At 48.2% G+C, this 22,149-nt stretch overlaps 1 protein-coding gene across 2 annotated transcripts in view; it reads left to right on the forward strand.

The window, feature by feature from the left end:
• Positions 1-22,149, forward strand: part of uchl5 (ubiquitin carboxyl-terminal hydrolase L5) — a 79,119-nt gene that overhangs the window by 26,318 nt on the left and 30,652 nt on the right. For both annotated transcript variants that reach the window (XM_068037726.1, XM_068037724.1), the window contains exons 2-3: positions 11,991-12,054; positions 17,444-17,549. In XM_068037726.1, coding sequence (XP_067893827.1) covers positions 11,991-12,054; positions 17,444-17,549 — 170 coding nt within the window. The remainder of the gene's footprint in view (positions 1-11,990; positions 12,055-17,443; positions 17,550-22,149) is intronic.

Raw genomic sequence — 22,149 nt, forward strand, 5'->3', positions numbered from 1 at the left:
TAGAGGGCGAGGGGAGGCAGGCAGCCCGAGAGAGGAGAGGGAGGCAGGCAGCCGAGAGGGAGAGGGAGAGGGAGGCAGGCAGCCGAGAGGGAGAGGGAGAGGGAGGCAGGCAGCCGAGAGGGAGAGGGAGAGGGAGGCAGGCAGCCGAGAGGGAGAGGGAGAGGGAGGCAGGCAGCCGAGAGGGAGAGGGAGAGGGAGGCAGGCAGCCGAGAGGGAGAGGGAGAGGGAGGCAGGCAGCCGAGAGGGAGAGGGAGAGGGAGGCAGGCAGCCGAGAGGGAGAGGGAGAGGGAGGCAGGCAGCCGAGAGGGAGAGGGAGAGGGAGGCAGGCAGCCGAGAGGGAGAGGGAGAGGGGAGGCAGGCAGCCGAGAGGGAGAGGGAGAGGGAGGCAGGCAGCCGAGAGGGAGAGGGAGAGGGAGGCAGGCAGCCGAGAGGGAGAGGGAGAGGGAGGCAGGCAGCCGAGAGGGAGAGGGAGAGGGAGGCAGGCAGCCGAGAGGGAGAGGGAGAGGGAGGCAGGCAGCCGAGAGGGAGAGGGAGAGGGAGGCAGGCAGCCGAGAGGGAGAGGGAGAGGGAGGCAGGCAGCCGAGAGGGAGAGGGAGAGGGAGGCAGGCAGCCGAGAGGGAGAGGGAGAGGGAGGCAGGCAGCCGAGAGGGAGAGGGAGAGGGAGGCAGGCAGCCGAGAGGGAGAGGGAGAGGGAGGCAGGCAGCCGAGAGGGAGAGGGGAGAGGGAGGCAGGCAGCCGAGAGGGAGAGGGAGAGGGAGGCAGGCAGCCGAGAGGGAGAGGGAGAGGGAGGCAGGCAGCCGAGAGGGAGAGGGAGAGGGAGGCAGGCAGCCGAGAGGGAGAGGGAGAGGGAGGCAGGCAGCCGAGAGGGAGAGGGAGAGGGAGGCAGGCAGCCGAGAGGGAGAGGGAGAGGGAGGCAGGCAGCCGAGAGGGAGAGGGAGAGGAGGCAGGCAGCCGAGAGGGAGAGGGAGAGGGAGGCAGGCAGCCGAGAGGGAGAGAGGGAGAGGGAGGCAGGCAGCCGAGAGGGAGAGGGAGAGGGAGGCAGGCAGCCGAGAGGGAGAGGGAGAGGGAGGCAGGCAGCCGAGAGGGAGAGGGAGAGGGAGGCAGGCAGCCGAGAGGGAGAGGGAGAGGGAGGCAGGCAGCCGAGAGGGAGAGGGAGAGGGAGGCAGGCAGCCGAGAGGGAGAGGGAGAGGGAGGCAGGCAGCCGAGAGGGAGAGGGAGAGGAGGAGGCAGGCAGCCGAGAGGGAGAGGGAGAGGGAGGCAGGCAGCCGAGAGGGAGAGGGAGAGGGAGGCAGGCAGCCGAGAGGAGAGGGAGAGGGAGGCAGGCAGCCGAGAGGGAGAGGGAGAGGGAGGCAGGCAGCCGAGAGGGAGAGGAGAGGGAGGCAGGCAGCCGAGAGGGAGAGGGAGAGGGAGGCAGGCAGCCGAGAGGGAGAGGGAGGCAGGCAGCCGAGAGGGAGAGGGAGAGGGAGGCAGGCAGCCGAGAGGGAGAGGAGAGGGAGGCAGGCAGCCGAGAGGGAGAGGGAGAGGGAGGCAGGCAGCCGAGAGGGAGAGGGAGGCAGGCAGCCGAGAGGGAGAGGGAGAGGGAGGGCAGGCAGCCGAGAGGGAGAGGGAGGCAGCCGAGAGGGAGAGGAGAGGGAGGCAGGCAGCCGAGAGGGAGAGGGAGGGAGGCAGCCGAGAGGGAGAGGGAGAGGGAGGCAGCCGAGAGGGAGAGGGAGGGAGGCAGCCGAGAGGGAGAGGGAGGGGAGGCAGCCGAGAGGGAGAGGGAGGGAGGCAGCCGAGAGGGAGAGGGAGGGAGGCAGCCGAGAGGGAGAGGGAGGGCAGGCAGCCGAGAGGGAGAGGGAGGCAGGCAGCCGAGAGAGGGAGAGGGGAGAGGGAGGCAGGCAGCCGAGAGGGAGAGGGAGGCAGGCAGCCGAGAGGGAGAGGGAGGCAGGCAGCCGAGAGGGAGAGGGAGGGAGAGGGAGGCAGGCAGCGGAGAGGGAGAGGGAGGCAGGCAGCGGAGAGGGAGAGGGAGGCAGGCAGCGGAGAGGGAGAGGGAGGCAGGCAGCGGAGAGGGAGAGGGAGGCAGCCGAGAGGGAGAGGGAGCAGAGGGAGGCAGGCAGCCGAGAGGGAGAGGGAGAGGGAGGCAGGCAGCCGAGAGGGAGAGGGAGAGGGAGGCAGGCAGCCGAGAGGGAGAGGGAGGGGGAGGCAGGCAGCCGAGAGGGAGAGGGAGGGGGAGGCAGGCAGCCGAGAGGGAGAGGGAGGCAGGCAGCCGAGAGGGAGAGGGAGGCAGGCAGCCGAGAGGGAGAGGGAGGCAGGCAGCCGAGAGGGAGAGGGAGAGGGAGGCAGGCAGCCGAGAGGGAGAGGGAGAGGGAGGCAGGCAGGGGAGAGGAGAGAGGGAGGCAGGCAGGGGGGAGAGGGAGGCAGCCGAGAGGGAGAGGGAGAGGGAGGCAGGCAGGAGGGAGAGAGAGGCAGGCAGGAGGGAGAGAGAGGGAGAGAGAGAGGCAGGCAGCGGAGAGAGAGAGGGAGGCAGGCAGTCGAGAGAGAGACAGAGGCAGGCAGGAGGGAGAGGGCGAGAGGCAGTCGAGAGAGAGACAGAGGCAGGCAGGAGGGAGAGGGCGAGAGGCAGGCGGGAGGGAGGGAGAGGGAGGGAGAGAGAGAGAGAGAGAGGCAGGCAGGCAGGAGGGAAAGAGAGGCAGGCAGGAGGGAGAGAGGGCGAGAGAGGCAGGCAGGAGGGAGAGAGGGCGAGAGAGGCAGGCAGGAGGGAGAGAGGGCGAGAGAGGCAGGCAGGAGGGAGAGAGGGCGAGAGAGGCAGGCAGGAGGGAGAGAGGGCGAGAGAGGCAGGCAGGAGGGAGAGAGGGCGAGAGAGGCAGGCAGGAGGGAGAGAGGGCGAGAGAGGCAGGCAGGAGGGAGAGAGGCAGGCAGGAGGGAGAGGGGGAGAGAGGCAGGCAGGAGGGAGAGGGAGAGAGAGGCAGGAGGGAGAGAGAGGGAGAGGGAGAGAGAGGCAGGCAGGAGGGAGAGAGAGGGAGAGAGAGGCAGGCAGGAGGGAGAGAGAGGCAGGCAGGAGGGAGAGAGAGAGAGGGAGAGAGAGGCAGGCAGGAGGGAGAGAGAGAGAGAGAGAGGCAGGCAGGAGGGCGAGAGGCAGGCAGGAGGGAGGGAGAGAGAGAGAGGCAGGCAGGCAGGAGAGAGAGAGAGAGAGAGAGAGGCAGGCAGGAGGGAGAGGGAGGGAGAGAGAGAGAGAGGCAGGCAGGCAGGAGGAGGGAGAGAGAGAGAGAGAGAGAGAGGCAGGCAGGAGGGAGAGGGAGAGGGAGAGGGAGAGAGAGAGAGAGAGAGAGAGAGGCAGGCAGGAGGGAGGCAGGGAGAGAGAGAGAGGCAGGCAGGAGGGAGGCAGGGAGAGGGAGAGAGAGGCAGGCAGGAGGGAGAGAGAGAGAGAGAGAGGCAGGCAGGCAGGAGGGAGAGAGAGAGAGAGAGAGAGAGAGCGAGCGAGAGAGAGAGAGGCAGGCAGGAGGGAGAGAGGGAGAGGGAGAGAGAGGCAGGCAAGAGGGAGAGGGAGAGAGAGGCAGGCAAGAGGGAGAGGGAGAGAGAGGCAGGCAGGAGGGAGAGAGAGGCAGGCAGGAGGGAGAGAGGGCGAGAGGCAGGAGGGAGAGAGAGAGGCAGGCAGGAGGGAGGGAGAGAGAGAGAGGCAGGCAGTCGAGAGAGAGAGGCAGGCAGGAGGGAGAGAGGCAGGCAGGAGGAAGGGAGAGAGAGAGGCAGGCAGGAGGGAGAGAGAGAGGGGCAGGCAGGCAGGGAGGGAGAGGGAGGCAGGCAGGGAGAGGGAGAGAGAGGCAGGAGGGGGAGGGAGGGAGAGAGAGAGAGAGAGGCAGGCAGGGGGAGGGAGGGAGAGAGAGAGAGAGAGGCAGGCAGGGGGGAGAGAGAGAGAGAGAGGCAGGCAGGGGGGAGAGAGAGAGAGAGAGAGGCAGGCAGGGGGGAGAGAGAGAGAGAGAGAGAGAGAGAGAGAGGCAGGCAGGGGGGAGAGAGAGAGAGAGAGAGAGGCAGGCAGGAGAGAGAGAGAGAGAGAGAGAGAGAGAGGCAGGCAGGAGGGAGGGAGGGAGGGAGAGAGAGAGGCAGGCAGGAGGGAGGGAGGGAGAGAGAGAGAGAGGCAGGCAAGCAGGAGAGAGAGAGAGAGAGAGAGGCAGGCAGGAGGAAGAAGAGCCAGGCAGGAGGGAGAGAGAGAGAGAGGCAGGCAGGAGGGAGAGGGAGAGAGAGGCAGTCAGGCAGGAGGGAGAGGGAGAGAGAGGCAGTCAGGCAGGAGGGAGAGGGAGGGAGAGGCAGTCAGGCAGGAGGGAGAGGGCGGGAGAGGGAGGCAGGCAGGAGGGAGAGGGAGGGAGAGAGAGGCAGGCAGGCGAGAGGGAGGGAGGGAGAGAGAGGCAGGCAGGCGAGAGGGACAGAGACGCAGGCAGGAGGGAGAGAAAGAGAGAGGCAGGCAGGCATTCGAGAGAAAGAGGCAGGCAGGCATTCGAGAGAAAGAGGCAGGCAGGCATTCGAGAGAAAGAGAGAGGCAGGCATTCGAGAGAAAGAGAGAGGCAGGCATTCGAGAGAAAGAGAGAGGCAGGCAGTCGAGAGAGAAAGAGAGAGGCAGGCAGTCGAGAGAGAAAGAGAGAGGCAGGCAGTCGAGAGAGAAAGAGAGAGGCAGGCAGTCGAGAGAGAAAGAGAGAGGCAGGCAGTCGAGAGAGAAAGAGAGAGGCAGGCAGTCGAGAGAAAGAGAGAGGCAGGCAGTCGAGAGAAAGAGAGAGGCAGGCAGTCGAGAGAAAGAGAGAGGCAGGCAGTCGAGAGAAAGAGAGAGGCAGGCAGTCGAGAGAAAGAGAGAGGCAGGCAGTCGAGAGAAAGAGAGAGGCAGGCAGTCGAGAGAAAGAGAGAGGCAGGCAGTCGAGAGAAAGAGAGAGGCAGGCAGTCGAGAGAAAGAGAGAGGCAGGCAGTCGAGAGAAAGAGAGAGGCAGGCAGTCGAGAGAAAGAGAGAGGCAGGCAGTCGAGAGAAAGAGAGAGGCAGGCAGTCGAGAGAAAGAGAGAGAGAGAGGCAGGCAGTCGAGAGAAAGAGAGAGAGAGAGGCAGGCAGTCGAGAGAAAGAGAGAGAGAGAGGCAGGCAGTCGAGAGAAAGAGAGAGAGAGAGGCAGGCAGTCGAGAGAAAGAGAGAGAGAGAGGCAGGCATTTGAGTGAAAGAGAGAGAGAGAGAGAGGCAGGCATTTGAGTGAAAGAGAGAGAGAGAGGCAGGCATTTGAGTGAAAGAGAGAGAGAGAGAGGCAGGCAGTAGAGAGAAAGAGAGAGACAGGCAGTAGAGAGAAAGAGAGAGAGAGAGAGAGGCAGGCAGTAGAGAGAAAGAGAGAGAGAGAGAGAGAGAGGCAGGCAGTAGAGAGAAAGAGAGAGAGAGAGAGAGGCAGGCAGTAGAGAGAAAGAGAGAGAGAGGCAGGCAGTAGAGAGAAAGAGAGAGAGAGGCAGGCAGTAGAGAGAAAGAAAGAGAGAGAGGCAGGCAGGCAGTAGAGAGAAAGAGAGGCAGGCAGGCAGTAGAGAGAGAGAGAGAGGCAGGCAGTAGAGAGAAAGAGAGAGTGGGGAGAGAGGGAAGGGGCAAAGAGGGATGGGAGAGAGCAAGAGAGGGAAGAGAAGGCAGTCAAAATCACTCCTGACAGATGGACATCTATCTGGAATACTCTGCATCGCTCCATAAGGTGTGCGGGCAGAGGTTGAGTACTAATGCAAGCAAAAACAATGTCACTAAAAGTAAAATAAAAGCAAAATACTGCCGATGCTGTAAATCTGAAATAAAAACAAAGTGCTGGAAATATTCTAGGTCTGGCAGCATCTGTGGAGAGAGACAGCGTTGACGTTTCAAGTCTGTGACCTTTCATCAGAAGTTCTGATCAAGGGTCCTTGATCAAGGGTCCAAGGGACCTGAAACATGAACTCTTTCTCTCTCCACAGTTGCTGCCTGACCTGCTGTGTATTTCTAGCACTTTCTGTTTTTGTGCCACTAAATCAGTATTCAACATAGTGATGAGAAAATAAGTCAATAAATTAGTTTTCTCATTTAAAGCTTCACATAAATGCACATTTGTAATTTTGATAAGATAAATTTTTAATACCTTTATCTTTCCAAAATTTTCTCATCGGTTCCCTATGTAGGACAAAAATTGTGATGTGGCTCCCCCATGCGCATGACTAGGGGGGCAAATGCCTTTTTTTAATCTGGGCATCATTTTTCAAGTGCCACCACATATTTTTCTCCAAACATCTGAAAGGTGGTCTGATATGTTAGTGAGAGGCCAGTTAGAAATTAACAAGCTGATTTATGTGAATAAACAAATAAATAGTGAATGTCAACAATACTAAAATTTCCAGTAACAAAATTACAAAACATATTACACTGTGCCTGTTAACAGGCCTGTAAATAAAACTTTTCTCAGTCTCTCTTGTGCTCTCCTTGCGTCTGTGCTCTGCAGCTCGAGGAATGGGCTAAACCTTGACAAACGCCATTTAACCTCGACAGCATGACAGCATCATGCATGTAGGTAGGGTGAACATAGAATATATTTCAGTTACAGGAAATGGTACTGAAAGTAGTTGAGAGAAAAGGCTTTATTGAACACAGATGATTGAAGGTTCATAACACAAGAACTAGGGGCAGGAGTAGGCAATTCAGCCCCTTGAGCCTGCTCCGCCATTCAATACGATCATGGCTGATCTCATCTTGGCCTCAACTCCACTTTCCTGCCTGTTCTCCATAAACCTTCAACCCATTACTAATTAAAAATCTGTCTATCTCCTCAAATTTACTCAATGTCCCGGCATCCACCGCACTCTGGGGTAGTGAATTCCACAGACTCACGACCCTTTGAGAGAAGTAATTTCTCCTCATCCCTGTTTTAAATCTGCTACCCCTTATCCTAAAACTATGACCTCTCGTTCTAGATTGCCCCACCAGAGGAAACATCCTCTCGACATCTACTTTGTCAATCCCCTTATCTTGTATACCTCAATTACATCTCCTCTCATTCTTCTAAACTCGAGAGTAAAGGCCTAAACAGCTCAATCTCTCTTCATAAGACAAACCCTTCATCCCTGGAATCAATCTAGTGAACCTCCTCTGACCTGCCTCCAATGCAACTACATCCCTCCTCAAGTAAGGGGACCGAAACTAAACGCAATACTCCAGGTGCAGTCTCACCTAATGCCTTATACAGTTACAGCAACACTTCCCTACTTTTATATTCTATTCCTTTAGCAGTAAATACCAAAATTCCATTTGCCTTCCTTATTACCTGCTGCACCTGTGCACTAGTTTTCTGCGATTCATGCACGAGGACACCCAGATCCCTCTGCACCGAAGCACTCTGAAGTTTCTCTCCATTTAGATAACTTGCCTTTCTATTCTTCCGACCAAAATGGATAACCTCACACTTATCCACGTTAAAATCCATCTGCCAAATTTTGGCCCATTCACCTAACCATAATCCATTTGTAAATTTTTTATTTCTTTATTGCAACTTACTATCCCACCTATTTTAGTGTCATCTGCAAATTTGGCTATAGTACCTTCTATCCTTGCATCCAAGTCATTAATATAGATTATAAATAGTTGGGGCCTGAGGACCAAACCCTGTGGCACCACACTAGTTAGATCTTGCCAACCAGAAAAGGATCCATTATCCTGACTCTGTTTTCTGTTGGTTAGCCAATCCTCTATCCGAGCTAATAAATTGCCCCTAACCCCATGTGATCTGACCTTATGTATTAACCTTTTGTGCGGCTCCTTATCAAATGCCTTCTGGAAGTCCAGATATACTACATCTACAGGATCCCCATTAACCACTTGTTACATCCTCGAAGAGCTCTAGCAAATTAGTCAAACATGATTTCCCCTTCATAAAACCATACTGACTCTGATGGATTGCATTTTGATTTTCTAAATGTCCTGTTATTACTTCCTTAATAATGATTCTAACAATTTCCCAACGACATATTAAACTAACTGGTCTAAAGTTTCCTACTTTCTGCCTCCCTCCCTTTTTGAATAAGGGCGTTATATTAGCTTTTTTCCAATCTGCTGGAACCTTCTCCGCATCCAGGGAATTTTGAAATATTATAACCAATGTATCCACTATCTCTGTTGCCACTTCCTTTGAGACCCTAGGATGTAGGCCATCAGGCACTGGGGGCTTGTCTGCCTTCAATCCCAATAGTTTGCTCAGTACTTTTTCCCTAGTGATGATGATTGTTCTAAGTTCCTCCCTTTCTATAACCTCTGCATTACCTGTTACTATTGGGATGGTACTAGTGTCCTCCACCGTGAAAACTGAGGCAAAATACTGATTTAGTGTCTCCGCCATTTCTGTGTTTCCCACTATTAACTCCCCAGTCACATCCTCCAAGGGACCAACATTCACTTTAGCTACTCTCTTCCCTTTTATATACTTATAGAAGCTTTTGCTATCCGTTTTTATATTTTACGCTAGTTTTCTTTCATAACTTACCTTTGCTCTTTTTATTACTTTTTTAGTAACCCTTTGTTGATTTTTAAAAGTTTCCCAATCTTCCAGCCTGCCACTGGCCTTTGCAATACAGTATGCCTTAGTTTTTGTCTTTGTTATCCTTAACTTCCTTGCTTAGCCATGGATGTTTTTTCCCCCTCTTAGAATCTTTCTTCTTCTCTGGAATATATTTTAGTTGGGAGAAATTGAATATCTCCTTAAACATCTGCCACTGCTCATCAACTGTCCTACCTTTTAGTCTTCCTGCCCAGTCCACTAGGGCCAAATCTGTCCTCATGCCTATGTAATTACCGTTGTCTAACTCCAGAACGCTAGTGTTGGACTTCAGTTTCACGCCCTCAAACTGAATTTGAAATTCTAGCATGCTATGATCACTCTTCCCTAGAAGATCCTTAACTATGAGATCATTTATTAATCCCACCTCATTACATAATACCAAATCTAGAATAGCCTGCTCCCTGGTTGGTTCCACAACATATTGCTCCAAAAAAAAATCTCCAATACATTCAGTGAACTATCCCTAGTAGCTGTCCTTGCCAATTTGATTAATCCAGTCTATATGCATATTAAAAGCACCCATGATTATTGCCGTACCTTTCTTATAAGCCCCCAGTGTTTCTTATTTTATATTGTGCCCCACTGCGGAACTACTGTTTGAGGACCTATAGATTACTCCCACCAGGGACTTCTTTCCCTTGTTATTTCTGATTTCTACCCAGATTGATTCTATGTCTTGATCTCCAGTGCCTATATTACTTCTCACTACCGCACTGATCACTTCCTTTACTAACAAAGCTACACCATCTCCTGTTCTTTCCTGCCTATCCTTCCGAAGTACTGCGTACCCTTGGATATTTAATTCCCAAACCTGGTTTCCCTGCAACCACGTCTCAGTAATCGCCACTAAATCATACCCATTTATCTCTATTTGCACACTTCGTGCATTCAGATACAAAGCCTTTAAGTTTGTTCTGTTATCAAATTTCCCTACTTTTCTTTGGTGCAATGTGACATTCACACGTTCTGTCCCTACCTTTTACATTCTGGTAACAATCAGCCTCCTCACTAACCTGCACTCCTACCTGCTCCTTTAACTTTGACTTCCTAATTTTCCATGCAACTGAACCCTCCCTCCCCCCACACTGTTTAGTTTATAGCCCAATCTACAGCCCTAGTTATGCAATTCGCCAGGACTCTGGTCCCAGCATGAATCAGGTGTCGCCCGTCCCATCGGAACAGCTCCCTCCCCAGTACTGGTGCCAGTGTCCCACGAATTCGAACCCATTTCTCCCACACCAATCTTTGAGCCACGCATTTACCTCTTTAATCTTGTTGACCCTGTGCCAGTTAGCTCATGGCTCAGCTAATAATCTGGAGATTATTACCTTTTTGGTTCTGCTTTTTAATTTAGCACCTAGCTGCTCATATTCCCTCAGCAGAACCTCTATCCTCATTCTACCTATATCGTTGGTACCTACGTAGACCACAACAACTGGATCTTTCCCCTCCCACTCCAAGTTCCTCTGCAGCACAGATGAGTTATCCTGAACCCTGGCACCAGCCTTTGGGACTCTCGATCCTGGCCACAGAGAACAGTGTCTATGCCCCTAACTATACTATCCCCGATTACGACTACATTTCTCTTTTCTCCCCCCACTTGAATGGTTCCCTGTACCTCGGTGCTATGGTCAGTTTGCTCATCCTCCCTACAGTCCCTGCTCTCGTCCACACAGGGAGCAAGAATCTCGAATCTGTTGGACAAGGGCTGAGGTGGCTGCAACACTACCTCCTGGAAAGCTCTACCTGCCTCACTCATAGTCACACCCTCCTGTCCCTGACCACTGGCCGAATTCAAGGTAGTTAATCTAAGGGGTGTGACTGTCTCCTGAAACACAGCGTCCAGGTAACTCTCCCCCTCCCTGATGTATTGCAGTGTCCGAAGCTCAGACTCCAGATCATCAACTATGAGCTGGAGTTCCTTGAGCAGCCAACACTTGCTACAGATGTGGTCACTAGGAACCACAATGGAGTCCACCAGCTCCCACATCATGCAGGTACAACCCATCGCCTGGCCCTGCATCTCTATTTTATTTAATTAGATTTTAATTTGTTTTTTAAATTTCCGACTGGTCTTTAGTTTTTAATCTGCAAAATATTTCTCCTATTCACCTTTAATCTGAAATCAACTTCGAATAGGTAATTCAAATTAGCATTTACTTACAAACCAATGAACTTACGGTTTTTCTGTGATATCACTTTTTTTTTTACTCTGTTTTTACTCCCTTAAAATACCCAAAAATTAGATTATTTACACTAGGAACCTTGATTCCCTAAATAAAAAAAAACACTACCTACTATATTAAAAGAGAACTGTAGACTTTTCTCTTTACTGCAGTTACTTACCGAGCTATTTAGTTATTCCCGAACAGCTGTTACTCACCAACCAATCACCTTGCAGTTTTCCTGTGATGTCACTGTTGACTGACTTTTTTTTCAAAACTCTGGCGCACCTGGACTGCTCTAGGCACAGGTCCAACTGCTCTCCACTCCCAGAAGGTCAGTGAAGGCCCCGAGCCTCACACTGAATTTATCCGCTCCCGGTTCCAGGCGTTCTCACACAGGTCCGACTGCTCTCCGCTCCTGGAAGGTAGATTGTGGTTGATCTTCTACCTCAACTCTACCTTCCTGCCTATTTCTGTATCCCTTAATTCCCTTGGTACCCAAAAATCTATCAACCTTTGACTTATACTCAACAACTGAGCATCTGTAGCTCATCTGGGTAGAAAATTCTTAAGATTCACAACCTTTTTGAGTGAAGAAATTTCTCCTAGTTTAAGTCCTAAATGGCTGACCCTTATTCTGAGACTGTAACCCCATGTTCTAGATTCCACAGCTGGGGGGAACATGTTCTCAGCATCTACCCTCCCAAACTCCTCAAGAATTTTAAGTGTTTCAATTAGATCACCCCTCATTCTTCTAAACACCAGGGAATATAGGCCTAGTCCACTCAGTCTTTCCTCATTGGTCAATCCCCTCATCCCACGAACCAGTCAAGGGAACCTTTGTTGTACTCCCTCAAGAGCAAAGCTATCCTTCCTTAGATAAGGAGACCAAAACTACACACAGTACTCCAGGTGTTGTCTGAACCAATGCAGAGAAGTCATAGCCAAAGTAAACAGGGTATTTGTTTCTATTAATACAACCCTCTAGTACACCTTTCTGTCATTATTCAGGTTATTGATTAGACCCTATTTGGAGCACAGTTTTGGTCCCTTCATTGGGTAGGTGTCATTGTGGCCTTGTAAAGGAGATTCCATGACTGTGGGAGAGGGTAGGAAGTGTCTAATCAAGGGTGCTCCAGCCATTGTGAATGTAGGCAAATCTTGATAGGCAGGTCATTTTCATATGGTATATGAAACAAATAGTATAGAATGTGTACAACAAAACTCAAGTATTCTTAAAGTGGACTAGTATTTAACTACAATGCTGTTTTTTCAGGGTGCAAAGGTGTTCAGGTGGAAGAAATATGGAGCCTAGAACCAGAAAACTTTGACAAGTTAAAGTAAGTAACCAAATATGAGTAAAATACAGCCTGTAAAATTACAGTATTCAGTTGAAAATGTGCTAGTGTTTCAGCTCTGGTTTTATCTTGACATACAGAAAAAAATCAACACATTGGGTTAAGGGAAGGTCAGTATTCGTGGTAAACAGTGAGGAGGCTAGTAATAGACTTCAGGAGTACATGGGCAGACTGGTGACAGGTGCAGTGAAGTGATGCGTTTTGGTAGGCAGAATGAGAGGCAATAAATACTAAATGGTAGAATTTTAACAGGGTGCAGGAACAGAGTGGACTGGGGGCATATGTGTACAAATCTTTGAAGGTGGCAGGACAAGTTGAGAAAGCTGTTTTAAAGAAATGTGATCCTTGGCCTTATTAATATAGGAATAGAGTACACAAGCAAGGAAGCTATACTAAACCTGTATGAAACACTGGTTAGGTCCCAGCTGGAGTGTTAACTGATCAACACCCTTTAGGAAGGATGTGAAGGCCTTGGAAAGGTTGTCGAGGGTATTGAACTAGAATGTTACCAGGGATGAGAGACTTCAGTTTTGTGGAGAAACAGAGAAGCCAGTGTTGTTCTCCTTAGAGCAGAAAAGGCTAAGGAGAGATTTAATAGATGTGTTCAAAATAATGCAGGGTTTTGATAGAGTAAATGAGGAGAGACTGTTTCCAGTGGCAAAAATAACCAGAGGATATAGGTTTACGGTAATTGGCAAAAAAGACTAGAGGAGAAATTAGTTTTTTTTTACAGAACGAGATGTTACGATCAGGAAAGCACTTCAGGGTGGTGGAAGCAGATTTAATAATTTAAAAAAAAAGTTGCATAAGTGCTTGAAGGGGAAAAATTTCCTGGGCTATGGGGAAAGGATAGGAGAATGGGACTAATTGGAAAGCTGTTTCAAAGGCATAATGAGCTGAATGGCCTCCTTTGTGCTGTTTAATTCTACGATATTACTAGCTACAGAAATAAAATCTTTGGTCTACTTGTCAGAACAGATTTGCTGACGTTCTGGTCAGTAATTCTGCATGTTAACTTCTCTCCAACTCCTAGTCTTAATAAGCACTGAACCTTTTGGTGAGAATTCATGTTTGATTTGATGCATGTACGATTGTGAAACTGCATAATCTAATGGTAATGGCTTATCACATTGTTACAAAAAAGGTAATCTGACTATTTGCCTCAGCCTTACCTGTTCCTAATGTGTGCTATGAAACTCATCCAATTCATACAAATGTTGTTTCTGTTATTTTTGGTATTTGGTAGAAGTTGATCAATGAATGGAAAAACTGGTCCTACTTGGAGTTATGGAATTTCTAAGATGCAGTAGGTTACATCTTTGAAATGGTTCATGAACGTTATGACTGAGTCTGTGGTTGTTTTTTTACTTGTGGTACCAAATTGGATCCCTGCAATTTTAGTTTTGCAAGCTGATAAAACCCCTTAACAAGAGGCAGTTTGTTGCACAGCGGGAATTGTTGGTGCAGTTCTTAATGTGTGATGTGGCACAGACTATTTTGGAGGGGCAGTAGAAGCCAATTCAAATTGTAGGTGGAGGGGAAAGGCCACAGCCCATTTCCAATATCTGGGTGAAACAACAAAGCTGTCACCAGCAGAATTTATTCCAGAGACTATGAAGCAATACAGGGTGGGGGGAGGGCATCATAGACAGCAAAGCAGATAGGGCCAACATTAATATCAGTGTGGCTGAAGTTATGAGGCTTTGGAAGTACATAAATGCTAGAGAGCAATAGCTGCTGGTGGACTAGTGGAGCCTTGGAGAGGCATAAAAATTGAATAAACTTGCGACAAAATTTACCAGCGAATCCTAAAGAAATGTCAGTGACTGGCAACAGAAACTCGATAGGAAATTTGCGAAGTTGGGAAAGATCTAACTAAACAGCACGTAATTAATTGAGATTCAAGAGTTAGGTGAGGCAGAATGCATTTTTAACTGTTTACATAGTATATTTCAGTGTTGAGTTGATGTGAAAGTGTGACCAAAATCATGGCAACAGGAAGTAAGGTTGTGGACTTGAAGTGCATGTCCTTTCGAGGGATTTTTAATATCCTCTTTTATAGTGAATATAAATACTATTTGAGCCATGTCAAAAATGTTATAAAATCTAACCAAAGCTTTATAGCCATGATTCAACTGTCACAACATGAACTACTCTGGCTACAATGAATGACAAATGATTTTTTTTGTGGCATCAGTGCTGCAAAGTTAGCAATCATTAATCCTTCCATCTCTGAATTTCACCATTCATCAGTGGCATGGAGTACCCCATTAGTTATTACAAAACTGACCAACAATTGAATAAAGCCACCACATAATATTCGGTAATGTAAAATAAATGCTGTGTTTGCTGATGACCCAACCACTAGGTGTCACGTGACTGGCACATGTGTAAATTCAGCCTTATGGACTGAAACATCACTGTCTGCGACGTCTCAGGCAGCTGCCAATAATAAAAATGACGCTGGTCAATTTGACACAAAAAAAGCCCTCACCCCTCAATGGCCGTGATCGCTGCCTCCACGCCACCCCCCACAGTACCCCAGTACCTCCTGCAGTCGCCGCCTCAATCGGTTCAGTCACTCCCACGATCACCACTTCCAATCACCGCTCCCTCCCGCGCCCGCCTTCTCACTGTTCCATCCTGCCACTCCCGCCTGCTCGCTGCTCCATCCGTTCTCTCCCGCGCCCATCTGCTTGCCATTCCCTCCTGCCTTTTGCTGCCTGCCTCACTGAGCAGTCCGGAGTGGCAGGGTGGAGTGGCAAGTAAACGGGAGCAGTGAAATGAAGTAGCGAGCCAGCAGGAGCAGTGAGCAGATTGGCGCGGGAGGGAGGGTGCGAGGGAGCAGCAGGCAGGCACAGGAGGGAGCAGGAAACTGAATGCAGTGATTGAGGCGGCGATTGTGGGAGGGAGCGGGGAAGAGAAGCAGCGATTGAGGCCGTGTTCGCAGGCGAGAACAGAGTTCTCTTGGGGGGTGGAGGTGTCGATCGCGGTCAGTGCCGGGTGAGGCAACGCTCAGCTGTCAATACATCTGACGCCATTAGGTGGTGACGGCACTCCGTTGACGCGTGGACTCATACTGGCGAACTGGCAAATGTGCAGATGCACTGATGACGTCAGTGATTGCTTTGTGCATGCTCTACATTGTCAGGGGACACTCAAATAAAAACAAAATACTGCGAATGTTGGAAATCTAAAATAAAAACAAAGTGCTGGGAATATTCAGGTCTGGCAGCATCTGTGCAGAGAGAAACCGTATAATATTTGGTGTCTATTATTAAATCGTTGAAATGCCCTTGAATGATTTTAATGTCATTTTACCTAGATATTCAGATGACAGTGGAGTGCATAAAAATCTTGTCCTTTGCTATGGTGGTTAGTGATATGGATACATGAATGCATCTATTTTTTGAGCATTTAGACCTTTCTGAAACTTCCTGAACATTTTTTTTCTCTCATCTGCAAACAAATTTGTTCTGAATATTACAAAGCAGAACTAGAAAAATATGTGGAACATTTCATGATTGATTAAGTTCTTGGGATCAACAAAACCAAAATATATACCAGTTTTATTCATTTTTTTCACCACATCACTGTTTTAAGTCCTTAATTCTCCAGTACTCCATTAGCATTTGATTTACAAATTCTGAACCGCAGAAGTTCTGACATTTTGTCAACAAGACAGACAGTGAAATGCTTTTCAATCACTAGTTTTCATCTTGACATTATATATTTCATTGGGAATTAAAATCTGCATGCACTGCAGCCTGATGGAAGTGCAGTACTGCTCAAAATGCTAAACTGATCTTGAGTCACAAAGTTGCATTCCTCTCGTTTAATGTGTTAAATGTTTGGTTAATAAATTCAGTTATGGAATCGGAGTTTTAGAACCAGTTTTAACAAATCTGCAAGAAATTAACATGCATTTATGTTATTAAAAAGCCATTAGTAAGAAAATTACTTTTCCAGTGTTCTTTCTTTTGGCCTACAATATTTTTGGAATGAGGAAGATTAAAGCATAAGCAACAGTAGCTGTAATTTCAAGATGCATATCAAATTTACATTAAGGTAGTTATTCCAGTTCATAGATGGGCCCTGTTGACTCATTGGGTAAATGCATAAACTGGTGAGCCACTATGGTAGGAAAGATTCAAGTTTGATTTCTGGTCTTTACTGGGTTGGCAGATCTGGTAGGGGGAGAGGTGCTGCATCCTTTACTACAAAATATATGCAAATTAAATGAAGACAAGATCAGGCTGAGCTCTGAGTGTTTTCTGCCACTGCCAGAAGTTAAAATCAGCTCTTAAGTTTATAACTTAAATAAAACAAATATTTCTGGGAGGAAGAAAATCACTTAATGTACTCAGAAAGTTAGGTGTTACATGTTAGAATTCCTGGAGCTTGATTTTATTCCATTCCCAGAGCTTGCATCTACTGTCACTGCATGAAGAGGCTCAAGCAGGTAGAGGGCTACAACTCTCAGAATTCACAAGACACACTGCAAACTGCAGGTCCCAAAATGCAACTTAGGGCTGTCACCTTTGAATGAATGCCATAGTGGTGCTTACAAACAGGAAGTCATGATGTACTGTAACTGGTTAGTGTCATATTTGTTATCAGTCGTTAAAAATAAATCTTGAATAAGCAGTTCAGGATATCTAATTTGTAAGCCCTCTTCTGTGGTGGAAACAACCTGCAAGATAGCGTTTAAAACCCAGAGTTGCCATTCATGGAACGGTTGAATACTTTGAAAATAGCTAGCAAAAACTGTGTGCTTTGCATTTAAAACAACAGCTGCAAATCTTTGAACTAAGTCTGCAGTAACCTTATAGGAAGAATAATAATATACAAATGCTTGTGTATGAAAATTTCCTTGTTATATCAAATGGTGCTTAAAATGAAGTGTTACAACAGCTTAGGACTTCAGTAATTGAATATCGTGATTCAACATTTAAAGATGATGAGACAGAGGTACATTTCGATTCTCAAAGTTTGTAATGGGTAGGAAAGTAGTACTTTGTATCAATTTTACTGGTGCTCGAAGAGTTACAGAAATTAAAATTATATACCCTGCTGCTCAGGTCTCGTGATATTTGCATAAATTCTTTAAGCACACTTCTACGAATAAACAGAACTTGCATTTTTCATGTATCTAAAGTCCTTGAACACGTTCATATCAGACATAACGTGCATTCTTTGTGGTTTGCTCTATCTAGTAGAGAACCCACACAGTAGGCATTGAGTATGATCAAAATGTTTACAATGGTGCTCTGAAAGAGTTTGGTAGGTGTATGTTTTCTATTATGGTGTATACAATAATGGTATAATAAAAGTATTGTGTGACAGCTTCAGTAGTTCTTTTTCTTTCTAGACCTGTTCATGGCCTAATCTTCTTATTCAAGTGGCAGCCGGGAGAAGAACCAGCAGGATCCATTGTTCAAGATTCCAGACTTGAGAAGATTTTCTTTGCTAAACAGGTAAGCTTAAAGAACAGACTTTAATTAATCAGAAACAAACATAATTACAATTCAGCTGAAAAATTGCAAAAAGAGTCAGCAAGAATTCTTTTTGCAATGATAGCATTTGACTGAGTGTGGCATCAAGGAGCCCTAGCCAAACTGAAGTCAATGGGAATCAAGGGGAAAACTCTCAACTGGTTGGAGTCATACCTAGCACAAAGAAAAATGGTGACCATTTTGGAGATAGTGACCATAATACAATTAGTTTTAGCATAATCATGGAAAAGCAGATAGGAGTAAAGGTTCTAAATTGGGGGAAGGCAAATTTTACGAAACTGAGAGGTGATCTGGCGAAAGTGGATGTATACAGCTACTTGAAGGAAAATCAGTGGCAAACCAGTGGGAGGCATTCAAAAGTGAGATACTACAGGCACAGTGTAGGAATATCCCCACATAGATTTAGGGTGGTACTGCCAAATCTAGAGCCCCCTGGGTATCTAGAAGCTTACAGAGTAAGTTAAAGCAGAAAAAGAAATCATATGACGATCACAAATATCTTAATACTTTAGAAAGCCTAGAGGAGTATAGAAAGTGCAGGGGTGAAGTAAAAAAGGAAATTAGAAAAGCAAAGAGAGGACATGAAAAATTATTGGTAGGTAAAATCAAGGAAAACCCAGATGTTTTATAAGTACATTAAGAATAAGAGGATAACTAAGGAAAGGGTAGGGCCTATCAGGGATGTACAAAGGCACTTGTGCGTGGATGCAGAAGATGTGGGCAGAAGGTTCTTAATGAGTTTTTTGTCTCTTGTCTTCACAAAGGAGAGGGATGATGCAGACTTTGTAGTTAAAGAGGAGTGTGAAGTATTAGATACAATAAGCATAATGAGAGAGGAAGTACTCGAGGGTCTGACATCCTTGAAAGTGGATAAATTGCCAGGACCGGATGGATTGCAACACAGGTTGTTAAAGGAAGCCAGGGAGGAAATAGCGGATGCGCTGAGGATCATCTTCAAATCCTCACTAGATACAGGAGAGATACCAGATGATTGGAGGTCTGCGAGCGTTATACCGTTATTTAAAAAGCGTGCAAGGGATAGGCCAAATAATTATAGGCCAGTTAGTCTGACCTCGATGGTGGGTAAATTGTTAGAATCAATTCTGAGGGGCAGGATAAACTGACACTTAGAAAGGCACGGATTAATCAGGGATAGTCAGCATGGATTTGTTAGGGGAAGGTCATGTCTTACTAACTTAATTGAGTTTTTTGAGGAAGTAACAGGGAGGATTGATGAGGGTAGTGCAGTGGATGTGGTCTATATGGATTATAGTAAGGCATTTGACAAGGTCCTGCATGGCAGATTGGTCAATAAAATGAAAGCCCATGGGATACAGGGGAAGGTGGCAGGTTGGATCCAGAATTGGCTCAAGGACAGAAAACAAAGGGTAGTAGTCGACAGATGTTTTTGCAAATGGAAAGCTGTTTTCAGTGGCGTTCCACAGGGCCCAGTGTTGGAGTCCCTTGCTGTTTGTGGTATATATTAATGATTTGGACTTAAATGTGGGAGGCATGATGGGAAATATGTTGATGACACAAAAATTGGCCGTGTAGTTAATAGTGGAGAGGATAGTCATAGACTGCAGAATGATATCAATGGCTTGGTTGCGTGGGTGGAAATGAGGCAAATGGAATTCAATCCATAGAAGTGTGAGGTAATGCCATTGGGGAGGGCAAATAAAGCGAGGGAATACACAATAAACTGGAGGATATTGAGAGGGGTAGAAGAGGTGAGAGACCTTGGTGTGCATGTCCACAGGTCCCTTAAGGTGGCAGGACAGGTAGATAGTGTGGTGAAGAAGGCATATGGAATGCTTTCCTTTACTGGCCAAGGTATAGAATACAAAAGCAGGGATGCAATGCTGGAACTGTATAAAACGCTGGTTAGGCCACAGCTGGAGTATTGCATACAGTTCTGGTTAGAGAAAGGACATAATTGCTCTGGAGAGAGTACAGAGGAGATTTACAAGAATGTTGCCAGGGCTTGAAAGTTGCAGCTATGAGGAAAGATTGGATAGGCTAGGGTTGTTTTCCCTGGAACTGAGGAGGCTGAGGGGAGACTTAATTGAGGCGTACAAAATTATGTGGGGCTTATATAGAGTAGACATGAAGGACCTGTTTCCTCTGGCAGAGAGGTCAGTTGCCAGTGGCCACAGATTTAAGGTGATTGGTACAAGGATTAGAGGGAGACATGAGTAAAAACCTTTTCACCCAGAGGGTGGTGGGTGTCTGGAATTCACTGCCAGGAAAGGTGGTGGAGGCAGAAACCCTCAATTCTTTTAAAAGGTACCTGGAAATGTACCTGAAGTGCTGTAACCTGCAAGGCTATGGACCAGATGCTGGAAGTGGGATTAGATTGGGCGGCTAATTTTTTCAGTTGGCACGGACACGATGGGCTGAATGGCCTCCTGTGCTGTAATTGTTCTATAGATCTAAAGGAAAATGGTTGTGGTTGTTGGAGGTCAATCATCTCAGCGTGAGGACATTGCTGCAGGAGTTCCTCCGGGTAGTGTCTTTGGCCCAGCCATCTTCAGCTGTTTGATCAGTGATCTTCCCTCCATCATAAGATCAGAAGTGGGGATGTTCACTGATGATTGGACGATGTTCAGTACCATTCGTCAATCCTCAGATACAGAAGCAGTCTGTGTCCATATGCATCAAGATCTGGACAACATTCAGGCTTGGACTGATAAGTGGCAAGTAACATTCGCACCACACAAGTGCCAGGCAAAGATGATCTCCAATAAGAGAGAATTTAACCATCTCCCCTTGACATTCAATGGCATTGCCATCAATGGATCCCCCACTATCAACATCCTGGGGGTTACCCTTGACCAGAACTGGAGCAGCCACAAATACTGTGGTTATAAGAGCAGGTCAGAGGCTGGGAATTCTGTGGCAAGTAACTCACCACCTGACTACCCAAAGCCTGTCCACCATCCACAAGGCACAAGCCAGGTGTGTGATGGAATACTGTCCACTTGCCTGGGTGGGTGCAGCTCCAACAACACTCGGGCAGCTCGACAGCATCCAGGACAAAGCAGCCCGCTTGATCACCCCATCCACCACCTTCAACATTCACTCCCTCCACCACTGATGCACAGTGGCAACAGTATGTACCATCTTCAAGATGCACTGCAGCAACTCACCATGCCTCCTTTGACAGCACCTTTCGAACCCGTGACCTCTTCCACCTAGAAGGACAAGGACAGCAGACGCATGGAACACCACCATCTGCAAGTTCTCCTCCCAAGTCACACACCATCCTGACTTGGAAATATGTTGCCATTCCTGCACTGTCGCTGATTCTAAGTCTTGGAACTCCCTCCCTAACAGCACTGTGGGTCTTCCCGCACCAGATGGACTGCAGCAGTTCAAGGAGGACTCAAGAAGGCACCGCTTCATCACCACCTTCTCAAGGTTCTCCAGGTCAATTAGCGATGGGCAACAAATGTTGGCCTTGCCAGCGTTACCCACATCCCATGAAAGAATTTTTAAAAATCAATTACTGGGTACAAAGAAGTATCAGCAGGGGAATTTGGGGGAAAATTGCTAAGACTGAATGGAAAACCACTCTATGAAACAAAACATGTGATTAGACTGTGGCCTCACCAATCCTGCAAGTACCAGTGATGAGTGGATAAGCTTTGTGAATAAAAACCAAATGAGTGAAAATGCAGCCCCTGTTCTCTGAACGACGACAACTTGATTTTGCCTTTAACATAATGAAACATCCTCAGGCGTTTCACAGGAGCGTTATCCAATAAAATTCGACACCGAGTCACTTAAGATATTAGGGCAGATGACCAAAAGCTTGGTCAAAGAATTAGGTTTTAAGGAGAATCTTAAAGAAGGAAAGAGAGGTGCGAATGAATGCGTGGTTGCCTGTATGTGTGAGGGGCTAAGGAAAAAGGGAACTTCCGTATTTCACTCTGTGTGTTAATGCCTTGCTTCGTTACTGGTTATGTCTTGTTTTATAATCGGCTGCGTTTGCTGACAACACAACCACTAGCTGGTGCAGTACTTGCACATGTGCAAATGCAGCCTCATGCACTGAAAGGTCACCATCTGCAATGTTTTGGACAGCTGCCAGGATTAAAGATGGCGCTGCACAGTTTATCACAAAAACAAATTAAATTCAATTGCTGCGATCCCACCCCAAACAATATCCCGCGTCTCTTCTCCACTGCTGCCTCCCGCACCTGTTTGCCGCTTGCTCCCGGCCTCGCCACTGCCTTCCCTCAGCCACTTGTTCCACGCTTCAAACCCCGCACCCCCCCCCCCCCCCCCAACCTGTTGACCACTCGCTGCTTCATCCCCAACAGCCGCTTGCTCCGCTCACCGCTTCAACCCCCTGTTGTCGACCACTCGCTCCAGGCCTTGCTGCTTCATCCCCATTAGCTGCTCGCTTCTGCCTCTGTTTCCCCCCCCGCTCTATCCCACTTCTTCCCCCCGCTCCTGCTCCCCACGGAGGAAGCAGGGGAGAGGAGAGAGACTGGGGTTGGGGGGCGGGGGGCGGTGGGGAACATTAGGTTCGCGCTGGGTGATGGGGCTGGATGAT

Source organism: Heterodontus francisci, chromosome 8, assembly GCF_036365525.1.
Source record: "Heterodontus francisci isolate sHetFra1 chromosome 8, sHetFra1.hap1, whole genome shotgun sequence".
NCBI lineage: Eukaryota > Metazoa > Chordata > Chondrichthyes > Heterodontiformes > Heterodontidae > Heterodontus > Heterodontus francisci.